This window comes from Rana temporaria, chromosome 3 (assembly GCF_905171775.1).
Source record: "Rana temporaria chromosome 3, aRanTem1.1, whole genome shotgun sequence".
Taxonomy (NCBI): Eukaryota; Metazoa; Chordata; class Amphibia; order Anura; family Ranidae; genus Rana; species Rana temporaria.
Genome location: NC_053491.1, coordinates 111913413 through 111926985, shown reverse-complemented (window position 1 = coordinate 111926985; position 13573 = coordinate 111913413). Strand labels below are relative to the sequence as shown.

General features: G+C 46.6%; 1 protein-coding gene across 1 annotated transcript in view; it reads right to left on the bottom strand.

The window, feature by feature from the left end:
* Positions 1-13573, bottom strand: part of STRIP2 (striatin interacting protein 2) — a 90976-nt gene that overhangs the window by 23744 nt on the left and 53659 nt on the right. Inside the window, exons 14-15 of the mRNA XM_040343247.1 lie at positions 5390-5464; positions 3800-3897 (exon numbers count right to left, since the gene is read on the bottom strand). Of these exons, the coding sequence (XP_040199181.1) occupies positions 3800-3897; positions 5390-5464 (173 nt within the window). The remainder of the gene's footprint in view (positions 1-3799; positions 3898-5389; positions 5465-13573) is intronic.

Below are 13573 nucleotides of genomic sequence, written 5' to 3'. Positions count from 1 at the left end.
TTCCCTCTCTAGCCAGCTTTCTTATTACTCTTCCTTTTTCTTTGTTCCTTCCCCTCTCACTGTGTCTCCGACTTCACCGTGTCTCTGACTTTGTGGTGTCTCGTAGCAGTGACTTTTATTCACCAGTCAGCTGACCTCCAATCTCTGCCCCCCAGCCTACCTGTGAACTGAATGGGCGGCTGCAAAGAGGCTGAGTGGGCGGCCGTGGGCTCCAGGGACAGCCGCGAAAAGACTGGGAGACCAACGCGGGCTTCAGCAACAGCCCAGGATTCGGTGACCCCTGGCAAATAGTCATTCGACCCCCGAGGGGGTCCCGACCCCCAGGTTGAGAACCACTGCCCTATGGGATTACACCAATTTCTTGTATGGTAAAACATTGACATCTGCTATCCAGTGGGAAAATTCTGGTGGATCGGGTCTCATCCAGACCCTGGCTATGACCTTCCGTGCCGTAAAAAGTGTTTCATGTAGAAAAACTGTAAGAAATTTGTTGAGCTCTGCGTCTGGGAAGATGCCTAGAAGGCACGGCTTTGGCTGAAGTGTGATGGGGGAGCCCATTGTGTCGTGCAGGAACCTCACCACCTGCACCCAGAATGCCTGAATTTTGGGACATCGCCAAAGTAAATGAAAAAAGGTGCCCAGAGCTTGACCGCACATTGGACAGGTAGCAGGGTGGTTACTCTTGTACCAAGAAACTCTGAGTGGTGTAAGGTAAGCCCTATGAATGATAAAGATTTGTGTGAGGCGGTCCAAGAGTTTAGGGGATACTAATTTACAAGTGTCAAGGGCATCACTCCACTCATCGTCTTCCAATGGGCCCACTTCCCCCTCCCATCTTGACTTTAAGGCATAGGCCGACGTGGTCGCCTTCGGGAGTGTTAACATAGCGTGAAACTGGGAAATCAACCTTTTAGGGTCAGGGTATTTTATTGCTGCCAATAAGGGGTTGACAGCTAAAGAAAGATCATCTTAGGGATACTGGGTGCGAAAGGCATGGCGCAGTTGAACATATCTGAAGAACATGCGGTCAGGCAGATCGTATTTGGTTTTAAGGCTATCAAAGTACTTTAGTTTCCCATCTCGGGTGATGTGAGACAGGTAGTATATCCCCCTAGAGCTCCACACCTTGCTGTCCTGGATGAGGTTGAACTTGGGCAGGGCTGTGTTATGCCACAAGGAGGTGTAACCATGTGGAGATGTAATGTGGAGCCTGTCCAAAGTCACGCTCCATATCTTTTTGTAGTGGTACAGCAATGTCCGGTGGTCTATCAGTGGCCCCTCTGCTCCCGCCCCACCCGCTATCGCCACTAGTGGGTTCGCTGTTGGCTGCGTCCATGTAGGGGAGAGAAAGCGGAGAAACCTGCCCCTGTCCACTTTATCTATGTGGAATATCTGTGATAGTTGAGTAGCTAGATAGTAGGCATTGAAGTCAGGAAGCGCCAGTCCGGCAAGATCAGTGGGGTTCGTCAAAATGTGCCACGGGAGTTTGTGTCTAGCGGCACCCCAAATGAACGGCTTAAGGAGAGCTTCCAGTGTTTTAAAATGCCAAAGCACAAGATATACCAGAGAGTGCCAGACCATGTATAGTATTTTGCGTAATAAAACAATTTTTACAAGGTTTATACGGCCCATAACTCCCAACGGGAGGCGAGCCTAGGCCTGGGTCTTTTGCTTCAGCATTTCATACAGTGGTGTGATATTTAGTGGCATATAGTCTGCCGGATCGCGAGTGGTCCGAATTCCTAGGTATTTCATTTCAGCAACCCTCTGCAGTGGGAGAAGGGCCCTGTCTCTTGATGGTGGAGAGCTGTCAAGAGGGAGTATCTGGGATTTGTCCCAGTTGATCCGGAGACCAAAGAATACGCCGAAGTGTTCTATCAAAGCTAATGTTAGTGGAAGAGAGTTATTTGAATCATCTAGGTACAGCAGGGTATCTGCGTATGTGCCGATTTTCTCCACCACCCCCCCTATACATGAGTGCGATCCTATGGCGATTGCGAGTGGCTCTGCTGCCAGAGCATAGAGCAGTGGTGACAAGGGGCATCCACAGTTGACAAGATTTTAAATAATTTGTGTTTAACCACTTGAGGATTTTGAATGCAAGAGATAAAAATCGCCTAAAATTTCAGTTTTTAGGAAGCACCTTCTGTTCCATTTGTCCCTGCCACCACTCTCTCTCTCTCTCTCTCTCTCTCTCTCTCTCTGGTGTCATTACACACTGTCAAATCGACAGCCGGGAATTGCTTTGTATTACACAGCAGGGGTGGTTGGCAAAATTCAGGTGCCCCTGTGTAAAAGGACACATGCAGATAGTCTACAAGCATCATCATTAAGTAAATACATTGTAAAAATGTATTGCTTCATTGTATTCTACAATTTTATTCATGTATGATCTAACGCATGGGTGCTCAACCTGTGGCTCTCCAGCTGTTGCGGAACTACAATTCCCATGAGGCATTGCAAGCCGCTGACAGGTACAAGCATGTCTCCCAAAGGCTGAGGCATTATGGGAATTGTAGTTTTGCAACAGCTGGAGAGCCACAGGTTGAGCACCCATGATCTAACGGATATCTTATGCACATCTAACCATACAAGTCTACAATATTAAAAATAAAATTAAATACAATAAATTATTAAACTCCTTATTAAGGCAGTTAAAAAATACGCAGGGGCGGGGGAAGTTATCTCAAATTTTTCTGTCGTTTTGACTTTTGTATTCCATAAGAAAAAAATAAAATAAAAAAAACGCAAGAAAGAAAACCCCAATTTCTTATTTGCAAATGACGTTGGGATGCTTTTGGTGTCACTTTAAATGAGACTTTAATAAAATGTATACTTTAGGCCCCTTTCACATGATAAACCCACTCGGATCTGCCTGTCCGTGTTCCTGGCGGATCCGAGCGGGCCACCCATTGACTTCTATGGGCAGGCAGGTGTCAGCGGACCAAGACAGATGTATGGCGATACATTCACCTGTCTGTCTGGCGGATCGGATGAGATCTGATGAAAAGGGACATGCTCCGTTTTTGTCCGATCTCCCCATAGAAATCAGCAGGGCTCTGACAGGTCCCTCCCTGCTTAGTGAGCAGAGACAGACCTGTCATCCTCCGGCTCAGTGGAGATCAACAGAGCAATCTTCCGCCGAGTGGATCCACCCTGTGTGAAAGGGGCCTTATACTCTTTTACAGTAAAACAACGTTCCCTTTTAAAAACACGTTTATACATACACACACATACATAGATACATATATATATATATATATATATATATATATATATATATATATATATATATATATATATATATATATATATATATATATATATATATATATATATATATATATATATATATATATATATCTATCTATACAATACTGTGAATAGAAAGCATAGTCTGCCAATTTTCATACAAAATGGTCACTGACGGCTATACCAGTCAATATTGGGGAAGGGGGGGAAGCAGGAAAAAAAAAAAAAAAAAAAAAATGAACTACAGCTCAGCCAAGACAACTGTGGTTTGTTTTCCTAACACAATGACTTGGCTTTTTAGAGTGCTTGCTCTATAGGTTGCCAGGCAGCTCATGTACAGAAGAAAGCCCAAAAGTTTTAGCTAATCTGCTAATTGACTTTCCACCAATGGTATGTAACGCCACATTACCAAAGGAATTTGAACTCCCCCCAGTCTAAGCAATGCACTATAAGGCTTGGCTGTATGTATTTACCAAGATTTATTAACTAGATCATTGCTGACAACTACTTTCAGCTGATCACTTTACCCCACTTCGCTACTACTCACGGCATTTCCTCAGGCAAAACATCAGCCAGAATATTAATGGAGTCGGTCTTGGCTTTGGAAGTTGGAGCAGCTGCCAGAAGTATCTTCAACAAGGCAATCTGCCAAAACAGACACAAACTTACATATAACAGGTCACATATACAGCACTTATTATTCTAGAGCATGTCTCATAGTAACCCCTAAACAGAGATAAACATGTCCAATCCATTATCAGTTATGGAATAAGTTATCAAATAGAAGTCTTAATGATTTTTTTATCATTCCATTTCAGATGAGAAACTCATACGGCTCAAAGTTTCCAAGAAACACAATGGAATGATTATAGTTGCAAAGGTCTGATTAAATCCAGACCACATTGTTTCATATTGATAGCATGCTGCTTAGTGCCTGACATATACTTTGAATACTGAAAAGTTAGATTATCTGTCAACTGGAAACATTAAGCAACATCAACATTTTATTTTACACAAGGAAATGTAATACAGTGGAACCTTGGATTGCCAGTAACGCAGTTAACAAGCGTTTTCGCAATACGAGCACTACATTTTAAAAATTCCTAACTCAGTTTGCGGGTGTTGTCTTGCAAAAAGAGCAGGATTCAGGCCAAAGCGTTGTGCAGTACTGCGTTTGGCCTGAGATGGTGGGGGGGTGCCGAAGCCGAGCGGAAATGCACGGAAAGGCCATACGACAGCTCGGCTGACCTCGGGAACGGAGTCATTCCGAGGTGTCCTCTGGCCTTTCCGGACGTTTCCAAGGCCTTCCTGCGCCTTTAACCTCTGGCTGCATGCGGTATTGCATGCCATTAAAATCAATGCGGAACAAATTATTTTCGTTCCTATTGACTCCAATGGGGAAACTTGCTTCGATATGCGAGTATTTTGGATTACGAGCATTCTCCTGGAACGGATTATGCTCGTAATCCATGGTTCCACTGTATATCAATCCAAAGATGCCTACACCTATTATAATCTGACTGTACAATGGCTTCAATTTAACAACAACTGCGTAGCAAGAGAGATTACGCAAATACAACTAAATGGGCTCTATATGTAGGCCTTTGCACTGCATAGCTGCTGGAGAAATTAAAGAAGATTATGATATCAAGTACTATCAGATTTAAACCTGTGTGGCCAAGCTTAATACAACATTAAGCAATATAAAAGACAACAAATAAATATTCTCTCCATACATTAACCAAATGATTTCCCAAAATTAATAAAGGATAAATTCATGCTCAGATAGGGGGGGAAGAACGGAAAAAAAAAAAAAAAAATCGCTCGGCAACCAAATATCTTTGTACACATGGTAGTTCTGACTCTCTGTCATTTGACAGTGAAACTATACTTTACTATACAGAATAAAAAGGTCACCTAAATTAGGACATTCCTCCTTTCTACCAAAGCAGCACCATATACAGTCCCACACCTTCCCATTAAGCCCCATCAACTCTTTAGTGGTCTAAAATGTCAATCATTTAACATTGTTGTGTATTTATAGTTTCAGCTAGACTTTCTACACCAAAACTAAATGAGCTGAAGGCAAAATATACAAAAATTATTTTGGGTCACTGACCCAAGTTGGGTAACTTACCATGTATTGAGGTATGTTAAACAACATGGCTTTATATAGACATTCTGTTGCAGTCTCCTCCACCTCCTCCTCTCCCTGAAAAATTCAAGCAAGATCATTTGTGTAGTGTTTAACAATTACATTAAAAAGGAAGACTGTTCTACTTGTCATATCAAATGATATCCTTCCAGCAAGCGATGCTCAAAAGAAAAAAAGTCATTCGAAATTTAAATCCCTTTAGCATTAGTACAATTTTAGAGACAACTACATGAATGAAGTGTACTTTAAGAGTCTTCATGAAAGCATGTAAACCGTGGAAGTCTAAAGCTGGCTACACACTATACAACCTTTATACAATTTTCTTGTACAACTTTCCTTTAGGATTTACCAAAGCCATATAATATGAGGTCAAACCTAAACACTTTCCATTGTTATTTGTGTTGTATCCCACATTTAAATTGCTACTGTTGGACATATGAGTTATAATATGCTCATTACGCAGTCCCCCCCCTTTAACCACTTCAATACCGGGCTTATACCCACCTCAATACCGGGCCTATTCTGGCACTTCTCTCCTACATGTACTGTACAAATCATTCTTTCGCTACAAAATTACTCAGAACCCCCAAACATTATATATATTTTTTTTAGCAGACACCCTGGGGAATAAAATGACTGTCATCGCAACTTTTTATCTTGCACAGTATTTGCGCAATAATTTTTCATTTTTTTTGGGGGGGGGGGGGGGGAAATGGTTTCACAAATTAAAAAATAAAGCAGTAAAGTTAGCCCAATTTTTTGGTAAAATATGAAAGATGTTACGCCAAGTGAATATGTCACGCTTTAAAACTGCGCACACTCATGGAATGGCGCCAAACTTCGGTACTTAAAAATCTCCATAGGCGACGCTTTAAAAGTTATTACAGGTTACCAGAGTTACAGAGGAGGTCTAGTGCTAGAATTGTTGCTGGCACTCCAACGCACGCGGCGATACCTCACATATGTTTAAATGGCGTTTTTCATATGTGGGCGGGACTTGCGTGTGAGTTCGCTTCTGAGCGCGAGCTACTGGGGACAGGGGCGTTATGTGTAAAGGCTGGCCGAAGGCTAGCCTGTATTTGTGGGAGGAGTCTGCTGAGTACTTAAGACTCCTCCCACGCCGGGTCCTGTGTTGGCGCCATTTCAGGTTTCAGGGGCAGAGCAGCGGCAGCAGAAGCCTCGTGGGCTTCATTGGAGTGGAGACAGCGGTGGTTTTGGCCGCAGCAAGGTGTTCCCCTCCTGGGCACGATGGGGGACCTCCTGCCCACCCCACCCCCGGGTTTCACCAGCATCGTGGGGGCTGCCCGCCCGCTTCTCCCGGCGCTCATGCCGGGGGGCTGCGGGAAGCCCGTCTGGTTATCCTCCACCACCCTCTCCAGTGTATCAGGGAACCTCCCACCCGCTTCCCACGGTGCTGCAGCTGGAGGTCTGTCCATCCATCCACCCTTTCCAGATAGAGCGGGACCCCCTGCCCGCCCCCCTTCTTCCCTGGGTTCTCCTGCATCGTGGGGGCCGCCGCTGCCCGCCTGCTTCTCCCGGCGCTCATGCGGGGGGAGCGGGAGGGCCATCCGTCCGTCCACCCTCTCTCTCCAGTGCATCAGGGAGCCGCTTCCCACGGTGCCGCCGCTGGAGAGGGAGGAGGTCGTCTGGCCATCCAGCGTATCGGTTCACGCCAGGGGAGGGGACCTCCGTCGCTGTGTCTCTCCCTCCGGCGTGTGTGTTGCGCCCTCCGCTTCCTCCTGTGGCTGCATCGGGGGGAGGGGGGGACCTCCGCCCGTTGTTTTCCCCCAGCATACAGGGAGCCGCCCGCCGCTTCCTCCGGTGTTCACGCCGGGGGGAGGGGGGGGACCTCTGCCCGCTCACTGCATTACTCCCTCCAGCATACAGGGAGCCGCTTCCTCCGGTGTTCATGCCGGGGGGAGGGGGGGGGACCTCTGCCCGCTCACTGCATTACTCCCTCCAGCATGAAGGGAGCCGCCAGTTGCTAGGCGATGGTTAAACATAAGTTGAAGTTGCCAGACATAAACGTGTCCAATCTCAAGAATATGTTACCACAACATTTTATTCCCAACATGTGTCTGCTGCGGCCACGTTTTCCATGCAATCTTCGCATGCGATCACGTTTCCCATGCGTGTATGTTTCCCATGCGTGTACGTTTCCCATGCAGTCACGTTTCTCATGCGAGTCGTGTCCTTGTGTGTTTCACGTTTCTCATGTGACTACAGTTCGCATGGTAGTTCTCATGTGCGCCGTTTCCTTCCACGGGTGCTCAGTTTAGTACATTACAGGGTCGGTCACGTCTTCAGACCCGTACAGGCTGAGGTTTTGTGGTTAAGTGATTGGTAGACATAGCGTTCTGTCCCTGCGTTTCTGTCATAGCGTTCTGTCCCTGCGGTTCTGTCATAGCGTTCTGTCCCTGCGGTTCTGTCATAGCGTTCTGTCCCTGCGTGTTTATGCATTCATGTCGCGTTTCTCAGGCTTAGTCATGTTTCCAAGTATTTACGTTTCTCAGGCGACGACGTTCTCATGCGACGACGTTTCTCATGCGATGACGTTTCTCATGCGATGACGTTTCTCATGGTGTTTCCCATGCGGTGACGTTTCCCATGCGGTGACGTTCCCAGGCGACCACGTTTCCCATGCGATCTTCTCAGGCGATCACGTTTCCCATGCGATCTTCTCATGCGATCACGTTTCTCATGCGATCACGTTTCGCGTGGTAGTTCTCATGCGACCACATTTCGCATGGTAGTTCTCATGCGATTACGTGTCTCGTGAGTCATGTCCTCATGTGTTTACGTTTCTCATGCGATTACGTTCACATGGTGGTTCTCGTGCAATTACGTTCACATACGATCACGTTCTTATGCGATCTTGGTTTCACGAGTCGTGTCCTTGTGTTTACGTTGCTCATGCGATTACGGTTCGCATGGTGGTTCTCATGCGGCTACATTTCGCATGGTAGTTCTCATGCGATCACGTTTCTCACGAGTCATGTCATGTGTTTACGCTTCTCAGGCGGTTACGTTCACATGGTAGTTCTCACGCGATTACGTTCTTATGCGATTACAGTTCACATGGTAGTTCAGATGCGATTATGTTTCCCAGGGTAGTTTCTCATGCGATTATGTTTCTCATGTGTTACGTTCTCATGCGACCACGTTTCTCAAGCATTTTGTTGTCTCATGCATTACGTTTTTCATGCTCATGTCCTCATGCGATTACGTTTTCATGCGATTGCGTTCTCATGCGACCACGTTTCTCATGTATTATGTTGTTCCATACATTACGTTTTTCGTGCTCGTGTCCTCATGCGATTGCGTGTCATGCGACAATGTTTCTCATGCGAGTTAGGTCCTCTTGGGTTGCGTTTCTCGTGCGAGTCATGTTCTCATCAGCGTATTCAGCGTTCAGGCGCAGCGTTTCTCCCTTAGCGTTCTGCCCCAGGGTTCTGTCATCGTATTTCCGCCTCAGCATTACAGGCTCAGGAGTTTTGCCGCGATGTGTCAGGCTCAGCATTTTTCTCTCATACCATTTCTGCCCACGTTATCTGGCATACCATTTCTGCCCACGTTATCTGGCATACCATTTCTGCCCACGTTATCTGGCATACCATTTCTGGCCCACGATTTCTGTCATAGCGTTTTTGCCCCATGATTTCTGTCATAGCGTTTCTGCCCCACGGTTTCTGTCATAGCGTTTCTGGGCCACGACTTCTGTCATAGCGTTTCTGGCCCACGATTTCTGTTATAGCGTTTCTGGCCCACGATTTCTGTTATAGCGTTTCTGGCCCACGATTTCTGTTATAGCGTTTCTGGCCCACGATTTCTGTTATAGCGTTTCTGGCCCACGATTTCTGGTATAGCGTTTCTGGCCCACGATTTCTGGTATAGCGTTTCTGGCCCACGATTTCTGTTATAGCGTTTCTGGCCCACGATTTCTGTCATAGCGTTTCTGGCCCACGATTTCTTTCATAGCGTTTCTGGCCCACGATTTCTTTCATAGCGTTTCTGGCCCACGATTTCTGTCATAGCATTTCTGCGCCACGATTTCTGTCATAGTGTTTCTGCCCCATGAGGTCTGTCAGTGTTGGTCTGTCATAGCGTTGTCTTCTTTGTGGTTACCATGTCTCATTGTACTTGTCCACGTTGCACCTGGGTTGGTTAGCTAGTGCTCACATCTCAGCATCTGTCACGTCTACAGATACGTACGGGCGGAGGTTTCGTTTCTTAAACACATTAGGGGGGGGGGGGGGGCCTGTTAGCATGTTCATTCACGTACAGTGGTCTCAACGTTTTGGTTATATTCTCATACTTAGCATTTCTGGCTCTGCATTTCTGTCATTCCTGGCAGTCTCTGCGTTTCTGTCATTCCTGGCAGTCTCTGCGTTTCTGTCATTTCTGCCCCAGTCTCTGCGTTTCTGTCATTTCTGCCCCAGTCTCTGCGTTTCTGTCATTTCTGCCCCAGTCTCTGCGTTTCTGTCATTTCTGCCCCAGTCTCTGTGTTTGTCGTTTCTGCCCCAGTGTGACAGTCATAGCGTTGTCTGTCATGGTGTGGTTGTTTCGTTGGTCGTCATGTCATTGTACTCTGTCATGTTGCATCCTGGGTTAGTTAGTACTCGCATCTCAGGATCTGTCACGTCTACAGATCCATACGGGCTGAGGTTTCGTTTTTAATGATTGTTGGCCACAATCTTCTCGCCTGTATACCATACGTCATACGTGCACGTTCATTCTTACACCTATACGACTACCCACCACGCTCCGTGGGTACACTAGCCCTGAGTGTTCAGTTAATTGCCTGTGTCTGCGCTGCAGGTTACTCGGGCTCATTTACCACTCACACCAGGGTGGGGGGGGCTGTCTTCAGGTTCATTCACGCGCAGTGGTCTTGACGTGTCTGCTCATGTTCTCGTACTTAGGTAGGTGCAGACGGGGTGGTTGTTGTTGCATGTCTGTTGTCTTGTTTGCTGGTTTATGTTCCTAAGTCTGTGAGTTTGGCTTGGTTTCCATGTGCCATGATGCTATTGCCTAGGGCATTGGCCTTATATGCCTTCTCCAGGTAGCTGACACTTACTCTCCTGTCAGTCGTTCTTTTTGGCTCTTACCCTCTCACTTCCCCATATCAGCACGGGTAGGCCAGGGGTTGGGGGATTTTCACAGAGCCACTTCACCGGTGCCCGGTTGAACGATTTCAATCCGCTTGGCCTTGCTCCATTTCCCCCCATGCATCCTCTTGTCACAAGCAGTTAATTCTTGTGGTGGGGTTGTCTCGGGCATCAGGCTTGATCCATCTTCTTGGGTCATTGAGTTCTGAGCGGTTTCGCAGGTTCTATAGGGGGTTCCTTCTGTCACAAAGTCATGGGTCGGTGGGTTCTCCTGTCATAGTGGATACGTATACGGTTGCCTTCCAGGTACACGCTAAGCCACTGGACCATTTGTTCTCTACCCTTCTATACCTAAACATGTGTCTTTTTGCCCTCTTCTCAGGCATACCGACCAGCTAGGCCAAGGCACACCTCAGGCCTTGGGTGTTAGGGTCATCACAGTTCATACTCAAAGACTCTGACTACAAGTGTAAAGGCTGGCCGAAGGCTAGCCTGTATTTGTGGGAGGAGTCTGCTGAGTACTTAAGACTCCTCCCACGCCGGGTCCTGTGTTGGCGCCATTTCAGGTTCCCCACCCACCCGTTCCCCCAGCTTCATATACACTTTTTCCTCTTTCTACTTTTTCTTATTCTCACATTCAGGGTATGCCCTCTTCTCAGGCATACCGACCAGCTAGGCCAAGGCACACCTCAGGCCTTGGGTGTTAGGGTCATCACAGTTCATACTCAAAGACTCTGACTACAAATATATATATATATAATTTTTACACTTTTTTCATTTATTTTATCACTTTTATTCCTATTACAAGGGATGTTTACATTCCTTGTAATAGGAATAGTGTCTGACAGGTCCCTCTTTATGGAGAGATGCGGGGTCAATAAGACCCCACATCTCTCCTCCAGGCTGGAAAGCATAAGATCGCGGCTTTGTTTACTTCTGGGTACCCGTGCGTGACGTCATCACACCGGGCCTCCGACGGTCATCGAGGCATCTCTATGCTTCCCAGCCGGCGCCGGACGATTCTTTCTCCGGGCCCCCGATGGCACAGGAGAGCCCGGAGAAGAACCAGATGGCGGCGGGAGGGATGTCCCTTCCTGCCGCCTATAAGAACGATCGAGCGGCGAAACTGCCGCTATGATCGTTCTTATCGTGCACAGAATCGCCGACACGAAAGAATGATATCTGAATGGATGTCTCTAGCTGCAGGCATCATTCAGATATCCCCCCACAAAGCCCAAGACGTCATATGACGTCCACACAGGATGAGAGATCCCATCTGTGGACGTCCTATTACAATGGGCGGGTAATGAAGTGGTTAAGCCATATTGTAACTGAATGTTATTAAAAATTTCCTTTTTTCAAACTGCAGTGCTGTCATTTTCTGTAAAATGCAATATGACAACCTTAAGGTGTTTTGTACACAGCTGGTGTATGAAACGTCTGCAGAAATGTCTTTTTTTTGCTTGTGTGTCTACCTCACTAATTTTGCCATAAGTCTGCACTATGACAAGTCAGATTTTAGGCATCCACCGCAACAAAAATTTCATTTTTGGTGAGATAATCCCAAAGGGTTAATCATTTCTAAAGGGATTCATTACCGACATTTGGCTTGTTCATTGACTGGAAATGTCCTCAAAAACCTGGCCCTAAGACATTCAGGGGCCATCTTGGAAGCAGGGGAGTACTGTCAGGATCCAGAGCCGGCTGTGGCTCTTCTCACTGTGCCACTTGCTGACCTTATCTTGGCTACCACTTGTTATCGACCCTTGGCTTGCTCATGGACTACGAATTTGCCTGATACTATCTAGCTACTACTCATCACCGACCTTATGGCTTGTTCATCGACTACACTTCTGCTTGTTCCAGACCCGCTATCGCCACCATGAGGAGATTCGGTGAAGACCAGCTAGTGCTTAGACCCTGCTCTTTGCGTTAACCTGCATCATTTGCAAGGGTGATCTGCCTGTGTGTTCATCCAGCCGACTACAGCGTGAACCACTTTTCTACATCCACTGGCATCGAGCCTCATCCCAGGCCATAATACTACACTTGTTTATGGCCGAAAGTGCTAGATTTTAGTAAATCTTAAAATAGACAGACAGTGTGATTTCACACACACACACAGCGTAAAAAAGTATATTCCCCATCTGTGTGCTTTGCAGTTTTGACAGCAGGGCTTCTGTTGGGAGCCGCTTTCAAATCAGAACGAGGGCAGAACACCTAAAATGACTACCAGGGACACATGCACAGCATCTCCCAGGTGCAATTCAAGGGACATGAGCTTAGCAGGGATAGGTGGGAAGTGTGGCACCTTTACTGACTACAGAAGATACAGGCAAGTCGTGCATCAACAATGAATCCTGCATCTCCTAGAAGCAATCCCAGGGAAGCAAACTGACAGTGCAGCATTACCTTCTTCCATGCTTGGTATGGTCAATTTGATAAAGTAACCAAAAAGGGAACTGGCAGGATCACCAGGTAAATTTACTAAGAACAAATGAAAAAGAAATGTACCGGTACATGCTATATTAGGAACAATACAAATAGGCCAAAAGCATAGGGAACCTTTACTTCGGAGAGGAATTTATTTTCCAAGAACCTCAGAGTCTCACTTGCTTCCTTTCTCCAGTACCTACCAGGGCCGAAGCACCTGACAACTTGTCCCACAGCCCAGCCACGGCTGATGAGAAAAGTACCCAGTAAAATGCTACCTGGGAACAGTAGAGACACCAAGTGCAAGGAGTCAGAACGAAATTGACCAGGTGGAAAGCCATTACAGGATGACCTTAGCAGGCCCCCCCCTTACCTGATGCAGGGATCTTCAAATTCACCTGCTCGTAACAAATCCCACCCCCATAAGTAGTTTTTCATGGCTTGCACCACAAAGGCTTGTCCCAACTGGCAAAAAGGAAGGGGTCATGGCAGGAGAATGAGGCAGGCCCATCTTGTAAAACATCTTGTAAAACAAAATAAAAAAAGGGGAGAAGGGGGATCGGTGAGAATACCATGGGCGGCACACACCATCCGCTGCAAGCCCAAACTTTGTACATCACGGTGT